The sequence below is a fragment of the Triplophysa rosa genome, linkage group LG4, assembly GCF_024868665.1.
Source record: "Triplophysa rosa linkage group LG4, Trosa_1v2, whole genome shotgun sequence".
Taxonomy (NCBI): Eukaryota; Metazoa; Chordata; class Actinopteri; order Cypriniformes; family Nemacheilidae; genus Triplophysa; species Triplophysa rosa.
Genome location: NC_079893.1, coordinates 19378896 through 19399703, shown reverse-complemented (window position 1 = coordinate 19399703; position 20808 = coordinate 19378896). Strand labels below are relative to the sequence as shown.

Sequence of the window (20808 nt, the reverse complement as noted above, 5' to 3'; positions counted from 1 at the left end):
TTGGCGAACCCCAGGAACCTCTGCACTTCCCTACGGGAGTCGGGTATGGGCCACTTGGCGACTGCCTCAATCTTGGCGGGATCAGCTTGAATGCCCGTAGTAGAAATTATGTGCCCCAGGAACGTCACGGACTCGGCATGGAACTCGCACTTCTCCGCTTTGACAAAGAGTCGATTCTCTAACAAGCGCTGAAGAACCCGTCTGACGTGTTGGGTGTGTACCTGGAGAGAGGGGGAAAATATTAAGATATCGTCCAGATACACAAAGACAAACTGATTGATCATGTCACCCAGAACGCTATTGACCAGGTCCTGGAAGACAGCTGGAGCATTGGTGAGACCAAAAGGAAGCACCAAATACTCGTAGTGTCCCGTAGGTGTGTTAAATGCTGTCTTCCACTCATCTCCCTCTCGAATACGAACAAGGTGGTAGGCGTTGCGGAGGTCTAATTTAGTGAAGACCTTGGCTCCCTGCAAGAGATCAAAGGCAGAAGACATAAGAGGTAGGGGGTACCTATTCTTAACCGTTATGTCGTTCAACCCTCGGTAATCGATGCAGGGACGCAGAGAGCCGTCCTTCTTCTGAACGAAGAAGAACCCAGCGCCAGCAGGGGAGGAGGAATGGCGAATGAGTCCAGACTGAAGAGAATCACGAATGTACTGGTCCATGGCCTCTCTCTCAGGACCGGACAGGGAGAATAAACGACCCCTGGGAGGAGAAGTGCCGGGGAGGAGGTCTATGGCGCAGTCGTAGGGGCGATGAGGAGGGAGGGATACGGCCCGAGACTTGCTGAAGACCGCACCGAGGTCGTGGTATTCCGCCGGGACAGAGGCCAGGTTGCCGGCTTCGACCTGAGGAGCACAAGAGACAGAGACAGGAGACAAGGCAGGACCAAGACAAGACACATGACAAGACGGAGACCACGAAAAAATAGTGTTATTAGCCCAATCGACATGAGGACTATGCTGTAGCAACCACGGGTGCCCGAGAACAATAACATTGTTGGGGGACTCGAGTATGTACAGCACGATGTTCTCGTGATGATTACCAGAAATAAATAAACTTACACTAGGAGTGCAATGGGTGACAGTGAGGAGGTGAGCGCCACCCAACGACCAACCGGAAACTGGACTCGAGAGAGGGACGGACGGTATCTGCCACCTCCGCGCCGTGACTGAATCAATGAAGTTGCCCTCGGCCCCCGAATCCACTAGGGCAAGGCCGGAGCGTGTGACCCCCTGGAACTCTAGTTTGAAGGGTAGTCGGGTGTGCGATGAACCAGCAGGAGGACAGAGAATTTTACCCACTAGTATCCTCCGATCCACTAGTGGGTGTTGGCTTTTACTGGACATTTGATGGCAAAATGTCCTGACTTGCCGCAATAAAGGCAGAGCCCCTGGGATAGCCGTTGTTGCTTCTCCATAGGTGTGAGGCGAAGTCGCCCCAATTGCATAGGTTCGGGATCCCCCGGATCCAACGATGGGAGAGCGGGGGTAGAGGAGAGGAAAGGCTCCACACGGCGCCAGGGATTGTCCATTAACCGCCTTCTCCGGCGGTTCTCCATACGCGCCTCAACCCGTAGAGCAAGAGAGATGAGTCCTTCCAGATCCTCTGGAACCTCCATCACCGCCAGCTCATCCGAGATGGCGTCGCTGAGTCCCTCCAGGAACCGGGCTCGCAGGGCGGGAGCATTCCACTTGCAGGCAGCACTGAGGGTCTGGAACTGGATGGAGTATTCTGTAATGGATGCACGGCCCTGCTTCAATCGAGAGAGTCTGGTGGCGGCCTCATCGCCACGAACCGAGCGGTCGAACAACCTCTCCATCTCCTTCCGGAACTCTTCGAAGGATGCACAGCAGGGGGATTGGGCATCCCACACCGACATTCCCCATTCCCGGGCCTTACCGGCCAGAAGGGTGAGGACGAAACTCACTTTCGCTGCTTCAGACGTGTAGCGACGGGGTTGTAGGTTGAAGACTAGGGAACATTGTGATAAAAATGCTCGACAAGAGTTAGGGTCACCATGGTATACCGGAGGACTGTTGACATGTGGCTCAGGTTCGCGGACGGATCCCAGCTGAAGTCGTGCCGTCTGGGCGGCAGTCTCGACCTGCATCGCCTGCAGACAGGCTGCAAGCTCGGAGACCTGAGTGTTCAATACCTGGACCTCTTGTGCTGTTGTGTTGATCCGGTTGACTTGCTGTCCAAGCAAAACACCCTGTTGGGTCACAGCAACCCGAAGAGGATCTGTTCCCGCTGAATCCATCCTCCTGGTGCGATCGTTCTGTCAGGGCTGGGTAGAAAGACACACGGATTCAAGTGCGGGTAACAAGATATTTATTTAACTAAGGACACTCAGGTGAAAAAACGTGAAAGTTCGTGAGAAATAGGATCCTTCCGAAGTCCTGGAGGGAAACGGCTGACTGCAAGGCCAACCGGGAATCCCGGTGTACGGCAGCGTCAGCCGGAGAGGTAAGTAGATGTCCTAAGGACCACACCGTAGGACGGATCAGTGGCGGAAGAGTTCAGGGGTAGGTGCGGAGAGGCAGGAGATCCAATGGAATCCAAGGTGCAGGTGGCGCTGGGGAACCGGGAAAAACAAAAAAAAACCCCAGCAGAAAAAACTAACCCTTAGGGAGGGAAAGGAGCAACCAGCTAGGCTAACGGAGGTCGCCTGGGCAAAAGGTGAAAAAACAAAAACAAAAAGGTAAATCCTACTGAAAAGAGTAATCTCTTCAGGGAGAGAATCCACAGAAAAAAAACCACACGAAACACTTCCTTCCACACGACAAAAACTAGGCAAGACAAAAAACAAGGTCTAGATACAAACTTTAGGCAAGGCAAGACTTTTAGGTACAGAGTGACTAACGTCAACGATCGCACAAGGAACAGTGATAAGTGGCAGTGGCTTTAAAGAGGTGAGGTTGATAGACACCAGGTGACAACACTGAGGTTAATGAGGAGGAGATCAGTAGCGGCTGATGGGGAACACTTAGGCTACTTAGACTTCTACAGTGAACACATGAGTTTGTCAGACAGCCTCCACGTGCTAGGACATTCACCCATACACACATGACAAGATACACAACATAACACGTGCTAACCCCAAAACCCAACACTATGGCATCGTGAGGCAACTTTATTTGTGTAGATGCTGAAGAAGCAACATGTTGGCAAAATTTTAAAACAAAACAATATTTATGTACAACCTTCATTTTTGGGGTAACTGTTTTTTACTTTAGTTCAATTTCCTCAAAACAAACGAGTTGTCCATCTGCTTGTGTGATACGTTGAACTGTCATAACACACAGTCTTGTGCAATTAGCTTGTAATTAGTCTGTGCTAAAATAAAATGAACACAAAGCCCCAACAATAACGGCCAGCAGCAGATCCGCCGACATGCACACAAACACGCTTTGGTAAAGACGGAAAATGCTAATGTAAAGTCATTACGCTGAACAAACCTGCATTGGAATTTGAATTAGCTGTCCTGCTCCGCTGAAGGAGCCTCTCGCACCCAAATCATTCTGGCAATCATATCACACTGAGGCAAGCAATCACTAAAGCTAGATTAAGGATAATTGGATGGCGCTTGGTTTTTTTTGGAGGGTACGTTTTTACTTAGCATTCTCTCAGATAGAGTTTATTGAAATAACTGTCAAGTGGAACTTAAAAAAAGTGCCACATAAAAAATACAAAGGCACAAGCAGTCAACGCAGAGCCTAAGCTCTAGTTTTATCGATGTGGTTCTGGAGGGGACATGCAAATGAAACGCGTCCTAGCCTTTCTTTAGGGTTTCAAAAGATTTCTCGAATACATGAAAGAAAGCGAGGGAAATGAAAATCACCTTTAAATGCACATTTTCTTTCTATTTAATAATGCACATTTTCTTTCTGTCTTCCCTTGCTGTACGACAGCTTTCGTCCTTCTCTACCAACGTTATATACAAGATTAAAAGAAAACGTCTCAATAGCTCCTTATAATCTTCTTCTCTAAGTGTATTTCATATAGACTGTATAGAAGCCTTCTAAACCCGAGTTCCCCATATGCATTAGAAATGTTTTGACATGTTGGAGCCATGCCATAGTGGTTAATGCTCATGTTAAGGTCTTTGCACATACAGTCCGAAATTTTCGTATGCGTTTTTTCGTATTAGGCTCTCGTTTGTACGGTGTCTCTGAATTGTTAAAAAAGGCCACTCAAAATGCTTGACGGATGCGAAAAACGCAGAAAATCGAACCCGGTCCGAATTTTTTATGACGGACGAAAATATCGGACTCAATGTGCAGTGGGCTTTAAGGTGTTGTGCTAGCAGACATGGTGTGATTTTTAAATCTTACTACCCCTCCAACAATTTCTTGTTTCTCATGTTTTATCTCTACAATAAAAAGCCTGAAAATTAATTAAATAAATATGTTTAATACAAATTACAATGGTTCAGGAACTCTACCGAGATGTTTATTCATGTTACTCTTAATATTACAGACATGCTTCTTGCTGGAAATATAGTAAAAAGCTCAACTTTATATAATTTGCATGCTTTCAGTTTAATGTTACTGTAATTAAACGCTTAATTAATTATTCAATTACTACTGTGCCTAATGTAAATTTATGCAGTACTTTACTGTGAGTACTTTCGGGGAATCATATATTATCAATATAATATTTACAGTATGCATTTTTGACTGTCTTAAACCTATAATTTGTTATGTATGCTGGACTCTTGTCTAACGATTTGCTCGAATGTTGTATAATTATTCTAATTTCTAAAACAGGTAGTCCGTACCCTAAATTATGTTTTATTAAGCCATGTTTGATGCTGTTAAAATGTAATATATTCTATATTAATGTTACTGGTGGCAAAACCATTATTGCATTTATTCTGTATATCGTTTTATGTAAATTGTATCTTTACATTTAGTTAATAATTGAGATTTACTGCATCATATAAGGTACAGTATGCTCTGTGTACTGCACAGTTTATTGTCTGTTTGCTAATTCACACTATCGCACACGGCGAGACAGTATATCTGTCTCTCTGTCTATCTAACCATTTGAGTCAATTAAGTTTTATTGTGTGAGACAGTGTATAAACACGTGTGTTTTCTGTTAACAGCAGCTGAGCAGAAGGGGTATTTTCTGACTGTCAGTGAATGAGTGTACCAGGTGCTGAGAGAAGGAAGATCTAACAAACTCAGAGCTTAACAAGGCTGCCTTTGATTTGTTCTCTGGAATGAAAACAACTCAAATTTAGATGGAGAGATGAATGATGAGAGACGATGGAGTATTTGTCTAAACACACTCGAAATCATCCACCCTCGCATGCAGAGCTCTCAGACACACAAACAGCAGCAATTAACAGGAGAATGAAACAGCTGCAGTAAATATGCTGTCGATATGGCAGAACTTGAGCACCGCAGACCAATATGTGTAATTACAAATGCATGTGAAATGTGCACGCACTTATTCATGTCTGTGTGCATGTAGGCATGCTTATGGGGGGTGTACGGGGACAGTACGAGCCTGTGTGTGTGTGTGTGTGTGTGTGTGCGTGCGTTCATGTTTGTATATCCCGGTGGGGACCTAAACCTGAATACACACCAACACATGGGGACTCGTGTCACCGTGGGGACCAAAATTGAGGTCCTCATGGGCAAAAAAGCTAATAAATTGTACAGAACGATATTTTTTACAAATCTAAAAATGCAAAAAGTGTTCTATGATCTTTAGGTTTAGGGATAGGGTTAGGGGATAGAATATACAGTTTGTACAGTATAAAAACATTACGCCTATGGACTGTCCCCACGGGGATAGTCAACCAAAGCCTGTGCGTGCGCGTGTGTGTGTGTGTGCGCGTGTGTGTTTGAATGCTTTGCTAGTCAGCACTTGTGTCAGTCAGATTTGGGTAAACACAGTGGGAAATGAAAGCATTGAACACATGCGGTTCAAGTTGAGGAGAGCCAGGTCATCAAAATCAATACTAATTCAGCCTCTTGTAATTCTGGGGTAATTAACAAGCTACGGTGAATTAGAGTCCCACCTCTGTCTCTTCAACTGAGTTCAAAAAATTGAACGTGACATAAGCTGACAAATAGAAAAATACTTTTTAGTTGTGGATTGTCTTTATAGCTAGAGTGTCTTTTTAAAGATGTCTTTAGAATTTTGATGATTTTTTTGCTCCCGGCAGCCAATTTTTCAGTGCAGAAACGCATTGCGGTTGGCACAGAACAATGTTTATCATCTTTGCAAGCAAACCCGTATTTAAATACCTTGCATTGTTCTGTCGTCACAGAGTCTGCCCATGTTGCCATCTGCTTAATTTGGCTAGCTTCTAACAGACGAAACAAATTTGCACCAAAATAAAATAAGAGGATTGCAGCCTATCAACCACAAAAAAAGTATATATATATTTTCATTTTAAAAGATCTATTTAAAGATTGATAATTCTTGTTTTATTATTTGCATGTAGCATTTCGCGACCCTTATTAAAACAGACCTGTTATCCATTTTAGTTCCAAACAATATGTGAAAAACAGTGTGTTTAAAAACACAGCTCTGCTTCTAAGCCTATTGTAACAAGCACATAAAAGATGAAAAGGACAAGAGAGAGTGAGTGGGAGAGTAAAAAAACCTTTAGATTGTCTGTAGGACTAATTGCTAGTTTTCTGCAACAAATTTGTCTTAGGGTGCAGGAAAAATAGACGATATTCTGTTATCTTCCCCTGTCCAACCAGATCTTAATTACTGCACCTATATGGGCCATTACGTGCCAACACCTGGCCTCGCGGGAACTATTTGTACATGCCATAATTTTTCTCTTTGAGCTGTTCCCTCTGCCAGAAAGAATAAATAGATAAATAAATAATAAAATCAGAGAGACAGAAAAATACAGAGAGAGGGAGAGAGGAGGGGTAAAATAACAGAAAAAGGTGCTCTAATCCCTCTTTTTCTCAACTCAGAGTAAAGACAAAAAAAAAAAAAGATTAGAAGAAAATTGCATGAGCGTGAAGACGTTCACAAAGCTAGATGTCTAGAGAATAAAGAAAAAAAAAAATGCTTACAACACCACTGTGAGCTGAAAATAGTGACTTGAAATACAATGTACTCTATATTACAGTAACAGAAGGAAAGTTGCCCTGAGCTACAGTAGAAGCAAAATATAAACAACCCATTTATATTATTGAGGTCTTATTAACAGTCTTTTGGCCCACAAGGTATTCTGCATATCACTGCATAACATCTTGCAGTAAAAACTCTTATTTGTTTTACATTTTTTTTAGTTACACTTCTGAATTCACACAATCATGAATATTAATTGCAAAAATTTTGAATAGAAACAATAGGGTTGTATGGACCTATTCACCTCATGCGCAAGCATTTTCTATGGAAAACAATACAATTATTTCTTCGTCATGAAAACTGAATTTACGACTGAGGTTAGATTCTGGTCACAATTCCCAAGCCAATACTCATGCGCAGTCCAAAGTATTGGTGCTACCGAAGCTAATTTGGCGTGGAAAATGCACACAGAACTGTGTCCACATGAAAGTTTGTTATTAATATACGTATGTGCATATATAAAAATGTGTATTGATATAAAAACACAGAGCAGAGGTCTAATGCAGAATCAGTGGCCTTGTTCTACACACATAAGTATTCTCACGGGAAAAAATGTAGAGGAAATGCAAACAAATAATATATTATCAATGCAAATACATAAATAATACAACATGGGACACTTTACAGGCTTTGAATTCCAATTATTATTTTTTACCTCATACTAAAAAAAACTTGTTAAGTGAAAACACTCTACACAACTAAAAACAAAAACAGTATATAAACCTCTCTTCCATTTTCATTAATCAAATGCATTTGGTGCAAAGACCACTGATGCTATACATACCATCACATTTTGATGGTACAAAATTATAAAGACAAAAATGATGTCTGACAGGATTCACCTGGGCTATTAGGTTAATAATTGCACATTAATATACAATTTGTTGAATGATCTTCAGACAAACTGATCTTAAAAGGATAGTTCACTCAAAAATGACAATTCTGTCATGAATTAATCAACCTCAAGTTGTTACAAACCTGTATGGATTTCTTTGTTTTGTTGAACACAAAGAAAGATATTTGGAAAAATATTAGTAACGGAGATTTCTGGGACACCATTGACTACCATTAAAATGTCAGTCAAAAGTGCCCCAGAACTGTTTGTTTTCTTAAGTTCTTCAACATATCTTCTTTTGTGTTCAACAGAACAAAGTAATTATACAATAATTATTTCTACTTGGGTAGTCAATGATGCCCCAGAAATCTTGGATGCTAAACATTCTTCCAAATATCTTTCTTTGTGTACAACCAAACAACTCGATTTAAAAAGATTTGTAAGAAGTAATTCATGACAGAATTTTTAATTTTGGGTGAACTATCCCTTTAATTAGAATTTTTAAAAGTCAGCATTTCATTCTTATGGTTATTTTGCCAAACTGTACTCCAAGAACTGCTATGCATCCATCACGCATCATCGAAAATTCACAAAGAAAAACAGAAACAGAAAGATTGACCGTGAGAGAGAGAGAGAGAGAGAGAGAGAGAGAGAGAGAGAGAGAGAGAGAGAGAGAGAGAGAGAGAGAGATTAACAGTTCATTCTGTATGTTATGGCATATCCGCCTTTCTTATAACTTTCTATTCTATCATTGACATTATACATACTTAGCATTCAACATCCAAGACAACTATGTGTGCTATATCCACCAGCAGCCTCGCCTCACTCACTACTCACTCACCTCTCACTCACTCACTCCTCCACGCTGTCACTCACTCACTCACTCACTCACTCACTCACTCACTCACTCACTCACTCACGCACGCACGCACGCACGCACGCACGCTCGCACGCACGCACGCACAGTGCAGTTAACTCTCCATTATAAAGCCTTTCAGGGGAATATAACAGCTCAGCTCAGTCCTAAGAGCTTTCAGTGCTGCCGTGGGGGTCAGAAGTCTGAATGTCTGTCTCTAAGTTCTTTGGCACACAGTCTGTCAAAATGGAGACAGTCACCCTCCCGTTTCCCCTTTCCCACTTTCCTTGTATCTCTCCATCTCTCTGTTTATCCCTTGGGGAGAGCGAAGTGTCAGTCTGTGTCTCTGCCCCTGCTCAGCTCGGCTACGGACATTCCGGCCTCAGATACATTTCACAAGAGAAACTGTCCAACACATCATAAATGCATATCTTATTATCAACCATTAAACTGTTTACACACACATATAATGGACAGCCAAATTCCTGTTCACTTATCTCCCTTGCTGCTGGTTTTAGGTGCTCCCAGCCTCCCAGCTCTGTCTAAAACTGACAGTGAAAGGCTCCATCGAGGCTGCTGTGGCTAAAAGCCCCCAAAGCACACTTGGATGTAATGTTAAACAAATGACAAACGGCTCAGGGACGAGGGTCTTTGGTCAGTACTCGGGGGCCATATTGTTTCAAAGAGGACAGCGTGATCAAGCAGTCCTGTTAACACGTACCAGAACATGATGATTTGTTGTTTTTAGTCGATATGTTATCTTTGAGTTTATTTACATGTACTATACTACAAAAACAATGATTATTCATTCATTTATTTCCCCGAAACAAAAAGGTTGGGGAATAAGCCCTTCGATACGCCTTTACCAAACTATAATTTCCTATCTTGTCATTTATTTCCTTTCCTTTATTAAAATTGTGTACAGATGACCGGGTGTGCTTATGAAGTACAATATTATAGTGCATTATTTGCAATTTTTCATGCAGTCACATTGCTAAAGTAGATTATGTCTGACTGAGTAATTTTCTAAATGTGATTTGGCCAGCTAGTTTAATATCAGAGATTGCCATTTTATTAGTAAGTGTCTCATTGGTGAAGCACAAAGTTTGAATTATTTAAGATTTTTACACATTCATCATTATGAGAAAAGCCTTTTATTGAATAAACCCTATATTTCAGTGCAATGGACGTTTTTATACCAAAGTAGGACTTTAATCAAAATAGAAGACACAACTTGGAATTTATTTGGTCTGAATATTTTAGAAAATGAGAGGAAATAAGGAGAATACAAACCTGGAGTCATTTGTAAATATAATGTATATTTATTATATATGTAATATATATTTATCTATGTTATTAAAGGACATATTTGTATTTAATTTTGTGTAATATTAAACTGTGCCTGTCAAAATGATTTGCAGCAGTCTCACTTCTCTGCGATATATCCGCTCAACCAATCACAGCACACCATTCCACGCATTGTAAACAGTCATGGTGGCGCTCTCAATACGGTTGGCTCCTAGTTTCCCTGATCTACTTTGTACTTTGTGTTCAACAAACAAACAAAAAAATGAATAATTTTGATGGCATTGATGAACCTGTGCTGGCTTCTGCGGTGGGGAAGAAACGTAAGCCATAGAAATCTGTCGTGATTCTACCTCATCATGTCATGTCTATCTTGGTTATGGGACAGAATCACGGCAGGATCCCTTGTTATGTGTGGAGAGAGTCTTTTTGACCCTTTTGGTCTTCGATACTCTCTCCGGTCTTTGTCTGTGTTCCCGCCCTTTTGTATCCCTCGTTATTGCTTGTTGATTAGTTCATGTCTCACACCTGTTCCCTCTTGATTTCCTCCCCTTTATATAGTCCTCATGTTTCATTGTCCTGTGCTCTGTCATTGTATCTGTACGCGTTTGATGTGCTTCGTGTTCTTGTTCCCCTAGTTCCTACCTTGTCCTGATCTGTGCGTCCCTATATGTAAGTTGAGTTGTTTATCACCTTAGTTCTCGTGTTTGTCCCCCTTGAGGGAAGTTTTTGGTTTGTAGTTTTGTATTTTAGTTTATCTTGTCAGTCACCCCCTCGTGGGTATTTCTTTTGTTTTGTGTTATTTAAATAAAAGTCCTTTGTTTACCCCTTTACCACCGCCTGCCTGCAATTGGGATCTCCACGCCTCACTTTTCGTGACAGAAATCTAATCATTTACATGATGAGATTAAGAAGATGAGGCACTAATTTATAGCATTAAAAAGATGACCCGTTGAATTCATTTTAGGAGCGATGACCGATTGAATGTATTTTTAGTCCAGTGCCTGTATGTAAGATTAGTATTGTATTGAGTTCAGAAGCTGTCATATGTGGATCAACTAACTTTGTTGTGTATTTTCAACAGTTTCAATATGAAAAATAACCTTTATATTGATTCAATGGATTTATTGCATTTTGGGGAAAAAAATGATCAGTTTTTATAATAAATCTTTTAAAATCAAAATCTGGATTTGAATTTTTTATGTTACTAGAACCTAAAGATGCTATGTGAAACTTTGAAACAGAAAATAGTGGTTTTCATCTTGCCACTTTCTTTGTTTACTCAAATTAATCAAACTGGATTTATAGTGCTTTGGAACCAAACTCCTCATATATAGTGAATAAGGTGCATAAAGGTGAATGAATGAAGGCGAGCTTGGGATGGAAAAGAAAAAATCGGAGCCATGATTGATGACTGACAAGACAGAATGATCGGACTCCTCCTGAACCTACATATAGTCCAGATTTTTACTATGACAGAGTGGGATTTGAATAGGAAATATTCTCTTTATGTTGATATGTCGGTTTTGAGCAGAGTATAAATAATATAACCCAGTCTGACAGTAAAGTTCCCAGCTTTTCTAGACAGCTGGGAAATTTTTTAACTTTGACTGCTGCACCAAATTCCAAAATAAATTGCGTATAAGTGTTTTGAATTGGACTGCAAAATGTTGCCTTTGATTTGAAGGTGGTACTTGGTGTGAAATGTTTGAAAACCATGTTTCTAATACATCATTCCATTCTGACAATACAATGGGCTCTAACTCACTCTGGCTGTGGGCTTTTACTGAGTCAAACAAGACCTGCCAACCCCAATACTGCTTTATGTTTACAACGAATGGCTGCACTGTTGACTGAAAAAAGCATTGAAAACCTGCACTATAGCTCCAAACATTGACATTACTGTATAGTTGCATCATTCTATGAGCTTTAAGCTCCCTATTGGCTGATCTAACTTAAAGCAACGGTATTGATTTTGCTCCACTAGCAGTATCATAGAGAATTTCAAAAATAAACACTTTTCAGACAGGTTTTATCTATTGCCCATGTGCTATTGTTTGGGAATCCAGGTTGTCCGGGTCAAACGTATGCCATTGGTTGAACCCGTTTTAAGGGTTGAAAGTGTCTGCGTATTTGCTTCCAAAAATTAGGGAAGAAGGTATTTTTAACATTACAAAAAATTACAAACAGCAGCTTTAACTGGCATACAGAACATCCGGACACATTGAATTGTATCCAATATGCAATTCATGAGTCTACAGTAAACTGTTCAGGTTAACATAGGTTCTCGGAGAAATAAAGAAGTTTCAGATGCATTAGCCACGCTTCAATCATTCTATAAAAGAGCTGTGGGATTCTTTGCTCACATTTTTGATGTAATATGAATGTCTTTGAGAGCCGGTAAGGGTTCACGATTAAAGGCCTGTTTAGATCTCTGACTTGCGTGCAGATTATTTTTCTCGGCCCTTTGCATGGCAACATCCTTTGCACTCCTCCAGCTTTCTCTGCTCATTAAAGTTATGCTGGTTCTGGTTACATGGTTGGGGGAACTGGAGGGTTTATGGACCCTTGCCCCCTGTAGGGTTCTCTGGAGAGCCCATCTCAGGGTCATTCCTCTCAATCTGACTTCCATTAACATTTAATTTACGGCTAAATGGCCACAGGAGGGGAAGACATGCTGTATTACAAATCTTACCGTGGCTTTGCTTCAGTAATGATTTTGGTTTTTAGTATTGGCTTCCAAGCTAGTGTAGCACAAAAAAAGAAACAAATTTACAGCATAAAGGTGATTATAATGCAGGGACGCTGCCGCACATTCAGTACATGCAATGTAATTACTGAAATGATTGTGAACATGTACAAAGAAATACAAAGACACTGTGTTATGAGGAACAGGCATTTAAAGAATAGTTCACCTTCAAAATGAAAATTCTGTCATCATTTACTTACCCTATTGTAATTTTAAACCTGTGATTTTCTTTCTTCTGCAAAACACAAAAGATATTTTGAAAAATGTCGGTAACCAAAAAAACATTGGTTCCCATTGACTTCTATTGTATAGACACAAAACCGATGCAAGTCAACGGGGACCGACTTTTTTCTGTAACCGACATTTTTCAAAATATCTTCTTTTGTGTTTTGCAGATTTGAAATGACAAGAGGGCGTGTAAATAATGACAGAATTTTCATTTTGAAGGTGAAGTATTGCTCTAAGCCACACTTAATGGTAGCATTTATAGTATATTAAAGACAAATACAATTCAGATGAAACGTATTTTGAGAAGTCTTGTCATATCACAAGCTTAAAGCCATTAAAAAATTGCGTAAAAAATGAAATATTCCGGCAGTGAGGGCTCAAAGGAAAAAAACATAAAATTAAATGCTTTTCATGTTATTTTACACACTTGTAAATTTGCGGTTTATTTCTGTAATTTAATATTTTTTACCATCTTAAAAATATGTGAAAATTCTGTAAAAAAAAATGTTTACAGTGCAAATGATTAAAAGTAATTGCAAATAAAAGGTCTAGCATCATTTGTTTGCCATTTGGCCTGCTATATTTATCCAGCGCAATAAAATCATACATTTTATAAATCGTTTCCATTGCAAAATACTTTGTGGGGCCACTGTATTTCATTTCAAAACGGCTCCGAGTTTTTTTCAGATGCTGTACAGCTGCATCTATTTTTTCTATGCTCTCTCTCTTTCTCTCTGTGTCGCTCCTCACAGGTGGTAGATTGAGGGCTTGGTGAAAACGTATGAAGCTCTTCTCCATGATTAGAGCTCATGAAGCAGACTCATCATATCAATCTCTCTACCTAACTGCCAGCAATGCTGATTAGCTTCCCTGTCTTTATAAAGAATGGAATGACCCCACCAACACAGTTTAAAAAGTCACTTTGACCCTCTTTAACTTCGTAAGACATAATCTCTTGTCACACAGCATTACTTCATGTTGCAAATCACATTTCAAATACTTTGCTTGAGGAAGACATCAAGGCAACCCAAAGACAGTTTACTCGGTGTGATCTGTCAAAATATTAACCAATGAAGTTAAAGCAAAATCCAGCCAATGAAAATGAGCGGTGGATCATTAGTCAGAGCACAGGAAATGGGCACACAGGGAGAAACTGATAAATCCTGCGTGAGAATAAGTCTGAAGTCTAGAGAACTGTCCTGTGGTGCCTTGAGCAGACTCTAATAATGAAGTTTGGCCATATCTGCGGATATTGCCAACAGTCAGAGCAGCTAGATAGAGAGAGGCTTTTAGATAAAGCCTCTATTAGTGTGAAACTGAGCTTAGGCCAAGAGACATCTCGCATTTGATGTGCCTAGACAATGCCTCTCCAGGACAAAATGAAATTTGCAGTTATTATCATTATCATGATGAACGATGAGAGTCTGGCCAGGATGGCAATAGTTATGAAGAGGCCGTGCCAATGGTTTTTTACAGACTGTTAAAGGAGGTATCATGCTAGCACATCTACAGCTTGGAAGATCAGGAGATTTGGGTTATACAGTAATAAAAGATGTGTATTCAGCAGTAGCGAACCCTCAGGGCCCTCTGTGATGACCTAAACTACCGTAAAAAAATATATTTAAAAAGTTTAAAATACTATTTTCAATAAAAGTCGGCCGATTTTCCCTATTAGATATGTATATTTGACTTCCTGGATAAATTTGTATTTGTATTGCGTGTTATTTTGGTGATAACTGTCTTGCTGTGTTCGGCTTGTTACGTTTCAAGTCTGGAGTAGCATTGTAAATGTATCATGTGGTAAGTGTGATGTTATAATGATGTACTAGTAAGGTAAAATACCGTACTGTACTGTGGTAAGTGTGTGTGTGTGTTGGGGGGGGGTTTGGTGCGCGTGCGCAGAGGGCCAAGGCTCAAACCTCAAGATTGGCTACTGGTATTCAGTGAATCTCAACCTGCTAGAAAGAAAATGCGGGATCTGAATTAGGCATAAGAGAACAAATCATTTGTAAGCAGTAAGAGTAAATTTTTGTGGAAGTTAGCAGGTGTGAAATGAAACTCGCAGTAGTGGGATGGAAAATCACTCCATCTTGATGCAGTAAAACAAAAGTATCTGAGAGCTCAGCAGTGCAGTAAGAAAGTTGCATGGCTATATTGTGATTTTAGATGTTTTTAGCATTTTAATTAGGTGAAAATGTTTTGATATAACTTATTAAAATGTCTAGTTTGAGATCACCAATACTCAAGGCTGTTAATCCACTCAATGAATTTGGTGATTACGACCCCCACCCCATTTACACACATGCATGAATGACAATAAAAGCTCTCTTGATTTGCTAACCACACACACAAAAAATCATAGAAGTTTCATTACTCAGCGTTGAAATGGTTTACCAAGACATGACTTACCAGCCTGCTCGGTGCTGACGGTGATATTGGCCACCTGTCTTGTAGATCTTCCCATTCCTGAAACTCCATTCAAAGCCTCTATCTGGAACGTGTAGTTGGCATGTGCCACAAAGTCCTGGACCACCACGGATGTGCTCGTGAGGCCCACAGGTCTTGGCATGAAGCGCACATTGCTGTTGCATGGCTGGCAGGGCTGCCCATCAGCCCCGCAACGAAGACACGAAACATTATAGGTTATATCCTTCCGACCACCTGTGTCACTGGGCGGAGACCACTCAAAAAAGAGAGCGGTTTCGTTGATGTTAAAGGCCAGGTTTCGAGGAGGAGAGGGTGGTCCTGTTTTGTAACAAAAAACATTAAAAATGAAATAAAAAAATGTCTATTCGGGGAAAATATGAATTAACAAACTAAAACAAAAATGGTAGCCCACATACTGTAAGCATTTACCAATGAATCCTTCTAATGCTTCAAGTTGTTGGTGTCTCTCTTTCCCTCCCTCTGGTTCAGCTGATATACAAATGTCTTTGCTCTAGTACCCTGATCCTGCTTACTATACAATGCCAGCTCGGAGACAGATACAGGGAAGTGTGCATTTATCTGCTGTTTCCCAGACTCAGCTAATGATGATAATGAGAATACGTCCTAGACATGATTATCATAGTTAATGATAATTGCACCCACTCGTGAATAACAAGGAAGTAATTATTCCTCCTCTCCTGTTTTTAATGCAGATTGCTGCTAGCGTTGAAAAGATTGAGTTTTGGTGAATAATTTGAGTAAGCACGATAGGGGGCAGAAGGAGGGGAAGAGAAGAGGGTGATGAAGCAGAAGAGTGGAATAACAGGCATACTGAGCGATAGAATCGCAAGGGCGAATCTCCCAAAGCCTGTCAAAAAAATGACAATCATTTTCACTTGAGTATTAAGATAGAAAAATAAATAATTATACTTTGCATGAACAAAGTAAAGCCTATTCCTATTATTTTAAAAGCGTATTTTCACAATACAGTATTTTCTTCTGTATTAAAGTAAAACGATATTGTAAAATGTTATGAAAATTATGGCTGTCAAACGATTAATCGCGATTAATCGCACCCAGTCTAAAAGTTTGTGTTTACATAATATACTGCATGTCTGTGTAGTACTGTGCATATTAATTTTGTATTTATAAAAGCATGCACATGCATGTATATAAATAAATAAATAAACAGTTAAATTAGTAGTAAATATAAATAAATACATCTAAATATTTCCTATATATGTATTCATATATAGTATTTGTAAATACAAAATGAATATGCTCAGTGCATAGACATATATTATGTAAACACAGACTGTTATTATGACTGCGATTAATCGCGATTAATTGCGATTAAATCGCGACAGCCCTAATAAAAATTTTTTAAATCATAAATACAACAATAATGTAGTTAACATTTTTTCAGGTTAATACATTTGGCTTATATAGATGAAAAATGAAAATGTGCCAAAAAACTTGGCACTGGATCTGGGTTCCTTTTTTACATAAAAAAGACTTATTTTCCCTTTTTTATCAGATTTCGTGAGATTCATCAGAAAGAACTGGAGTAAGATGAACATATAACATAAAGCAGAGGATGACTAACGTGTGCAGGCCATGGTGGGAGGGTCTTTGCTCGCTCTGTAGTAGCCTTTCTCGCAGTGACACAGTGCTGAACCCTCCGTGTGGCTGGAACTGTGCGGTGGACACTTTGAACATTTGATGTTTCCTGCAAAGGCTTTGTAGAACCCCGGTCTGCAGGCTGTAAAGAAAACGTAGGAGAAAAGTTAAGGCTGTGCATTCCTTGACTTTCCTGAACCAATATTCAAATTACCTTTTCAAATCTGGACAAATAAAGCAGATGTGAGATGATATTTTCAATGTTTTACAATTCCTTTATACTTCTGTCGGTCCCCATGGAACTGACAGCTTAAGACGTACATTAAAAGCCCCCTCTCCATTCCTCTCTTTCCAGTGTGCAGGCTAACTCATTTGATCTTCTCTATGCTAGTCGCTCTCATGTCTCTAGCTTAGACTCCACACTGAAAGACTTACCAAGACCCTAGAGATGAGCCAGACGAGACTGAGTTAAGTGGTACACACACAAGCACTCACACACACACACACACACATATATCGAAGGTGTAAGATAGCAGATCTCTGTCTGTAGCCTGTCTCGCTCTCACACACATACACACACTAGTTTTACTCTTATTTAAATTTGCTCCTCCAGAGGTTGGTAATTCTCTATAGCCACAACATTACAGGTATTGATCTGTTTCTTTCTGCCTCCAGACACACTCTCCAGTAACAGAGCCATTCCCAGAAAGCTTCAGAGCTTCCCCAGCAGTTTCTCCTCCTCATTGTGATGCAGAGAAACAACTTCTGTGTGCAAGCCGTCAGCAAGCATCTGTTTAAATCAGTATAGGCGTTTGGAAGCAATTCTAGCAAGAAAATCAACTCCAATGTTTGAATCATCAATGTGGGCTCTCTTTTTTATTTACATCTTTTGTATACAAGTCAACTTTTGTTTTATGGATAAGCATACACTATAGTGCGACGAGCATTCAAACAAATAAACTGGCCACCAATCACGACTTAGAACTTCTGCGAAGAGAATTATTCACACATACACAGTTAGGTCAACATAAAATGGCATTTGCAACCTATTTAAATTCTGAAATATGATGTATTTCTGTGTAAAAAAGGATTTTTGTGCAGGGCAGGACTTAATTTTATTTTATTTGGACAAGTGGCTATTACATACCAGAATGTAATATATATAAGTGGTTGGAGATAGCGGGAGGCATTTGTGATGTCAAAAGAAAAGTTGAAAAAGAAAGCGACAGAGGGGAAGAAACTCATAACAAAAAAAAAAAACACTTTAAACTTTTTATTTACAAACTTTTTATTTGCATTAAATAATGCAATAATGAACAGTGTACAATATGAATATGCATTATTAATAGAGATGCACAGATATATCGGCCAATCATCGGTATCGGTTGATAAAAGCATTTTTATTCACATCGGCTATCAGCAGATACTTTAAAAACAGCTTATTATCAGGGCCGATATGTCCTGTCAATCAAAAGAAAACAGGAAAATGAAATAAATTTGTGCTCTGTGTATAGAAAATGTTAAGAAACATTACCATTAGTTATTAATATTAATAGTCATCATATGAATTAATAACATTTAGAAAGTTAAGAAATATTAATTTTATCTTCAGAATTTAGTTAAAGCGAGTTAATATAACCACCACACTATAGGTAACAGTATTGGCAGATATCCCTCTGAATAATCGGCTATCGTGTCGGTAGAGAAATTTAGTATCAGTGCATCTCTAATTATTAAAACATTTCAAGTTGACTTTTAGCATTGTTTTACATTATACAACCATACACAGTACATTTACAAAATCCATACACCACAAAGATGACCTTACCACTAGAATTACTCGTATTACTGTTATTATGACCAGGGCTTGATTGGGACGTTAATTTGGCCCTGGCATTTCTGTCATTGCCTTTCCTGCATACATGTGCGATTCGCAATTGCGTTCGCATTCCGTGCATACGCGCCCGACTCACACTTATAATCCGTCCGTCTCTCTGGCCCATGCGTCCGTTTCGGCCCAAAAAGTACAACGGCCCACCGGGAAAATGCCCGGTATGCCCGATCCAGCCCTGATTATGACTAAACTATTGATACTTTTACAAAGCATCCAGCTGCTCCACTTAGGCCAACAGAAGAAGAAGAGGAATTGATGTGCCTTCATGTGAAGACCAGTGATACCAAGAACGGTACGATTCTGCAGCATTTACCTTTCCCCAGAGGATCCACAGGCAGCCATGCTGTAGAACGGTTCAGCTCTCAATATCAAAGGATGCAAAGCAGGATGAGGCAGCACTGGAGGCAGGTGTGATAACAAAGCGGCCGTTTGGATCTAAGTAAATTAGTTCAACTCTAATTTGCACACATTGTAAATCGACTCTCCGTTTGGCTCTTTGCAAGGCTTGTAATTGCACCCAGGGAAAAAAAAAATTCATTGGGGTGAGCGGTGGGAAAATAAAGGCAAAAAAACAAAAGCAATACTACATTCACCTTTAATTAAGCTTCATTTTCAGTTATGTTATGTTTGCTTCAGGTGGCTTTGTTTTTCAAATGATTTCTATTGTTTCTAACAAATGAGGCTCATTCATACACCGCAGGCTCTACAGCGTATTAGGTGCTAAAAGAGTTATTTAACCTCGGAGCGGTCACTGGACAGAGCAATGGCCACCATTCATGTCTACACCTTCTAAAAAGTCAATTAAATACGACTCTCTGTGCTAGTTAATGGACTTCGTAATGGCTATGTCAATAGAATATAATATTTTTTCCTCTTGGACAGACATGTATTGAGTATCAGCTGACATAATGTCTGAACAGGAGGGAAGAACAGCAGGGAGATGAACAGGAGACTGTAATTTAGGAAATCGATCCAATTCCTTGCAACGGTGCTTGAAACTTTTCTAGAAAATATGGTAGCTTCAGGAAGAAACATCAAGAAGGTTCAGTGATCCTAACTCACGTTTTGTTTTTACAAAATGGTCATATACAAAGTAGTGTCCTTATAGAAAAACATGACAGTTAAATTATATTACAAGTGTGAAGATTTGTTTTACATAAAGTTCCAGACATTTTTACAGGTTGTCGCCATCAATATTGTCAGACTCGTAAAGATGATCTGCAATGCGGTAGAACAATATACAGTATGAATTATAACATCAAGTTTGCAGCATTACCCTCCACGGCTGCCAACTGGTAAATTCAACCCCTAATTGAAATGGTACCAATTTTGTCTAGACTGGCATATTTCATATATTTGATGTTTTTTTTTTAAATAAACCCAGTGTCCTCATACAAGGGCAACGTTTTTTTCTGTCTGAACAAAATGCTGCATTTTTACATCTACAGGGGCTTATTAACAGCAAATATAAATAAAAATGCCCACCACAGTATAGCTCTTAAACTGATAAAGACAATAGTAAGGAGGCTTTAAGTGGTGCACTTTAAAGAAAGAGCAAGATTGTATTATTCTGAGTGAGTTCAAATTGTTACAATGACAGACAGTATTTGCAGTAAGTCTCTCTTTCTTTCCCCCAGCAATCATCCCATTTCAACAGCACTTTGCTTGCCCCCAAGGACAAGACCCCTATGACAGGAGGACAAGAGTGTGTCTGTGAGGAAAATATAGTTCTAGAGATTCTTTCCCACTCTTTTCTCTCTTTATCTTTTTCTGTC

The 20808-nt window shown here is 39.7% G+C and overlaps 1 protein-coding gene across 2 annotated transcripts in view; it reads right to left on the bottom strand.

Moving 5' to 3' along the window:
* epha6 (eph receptor A6) overlaps window positions 1–20808 on the bottom strand; it is a 115264-nt gene that overhangs the window by 23282 nt on the left and 71174 nt on the right. For both annotated transcript variants that reach the window (XM_057330912.1, XM_057330911.1), the window contains exons 4-5: window positions 17126–17281; window positions 15502–15837 (exon numbers count right to left, since the gene is read on the bottom strand). In XM_057330912.1, the coding sequence (XP_057186895.1) occupies window positions 15502–15837; window positions 17126–17281 (492 nt within the window). The remainder of the gene's footprint in view (window positions 1–15501; window positions 15838–17125; window positions 17282–20808) is intronic.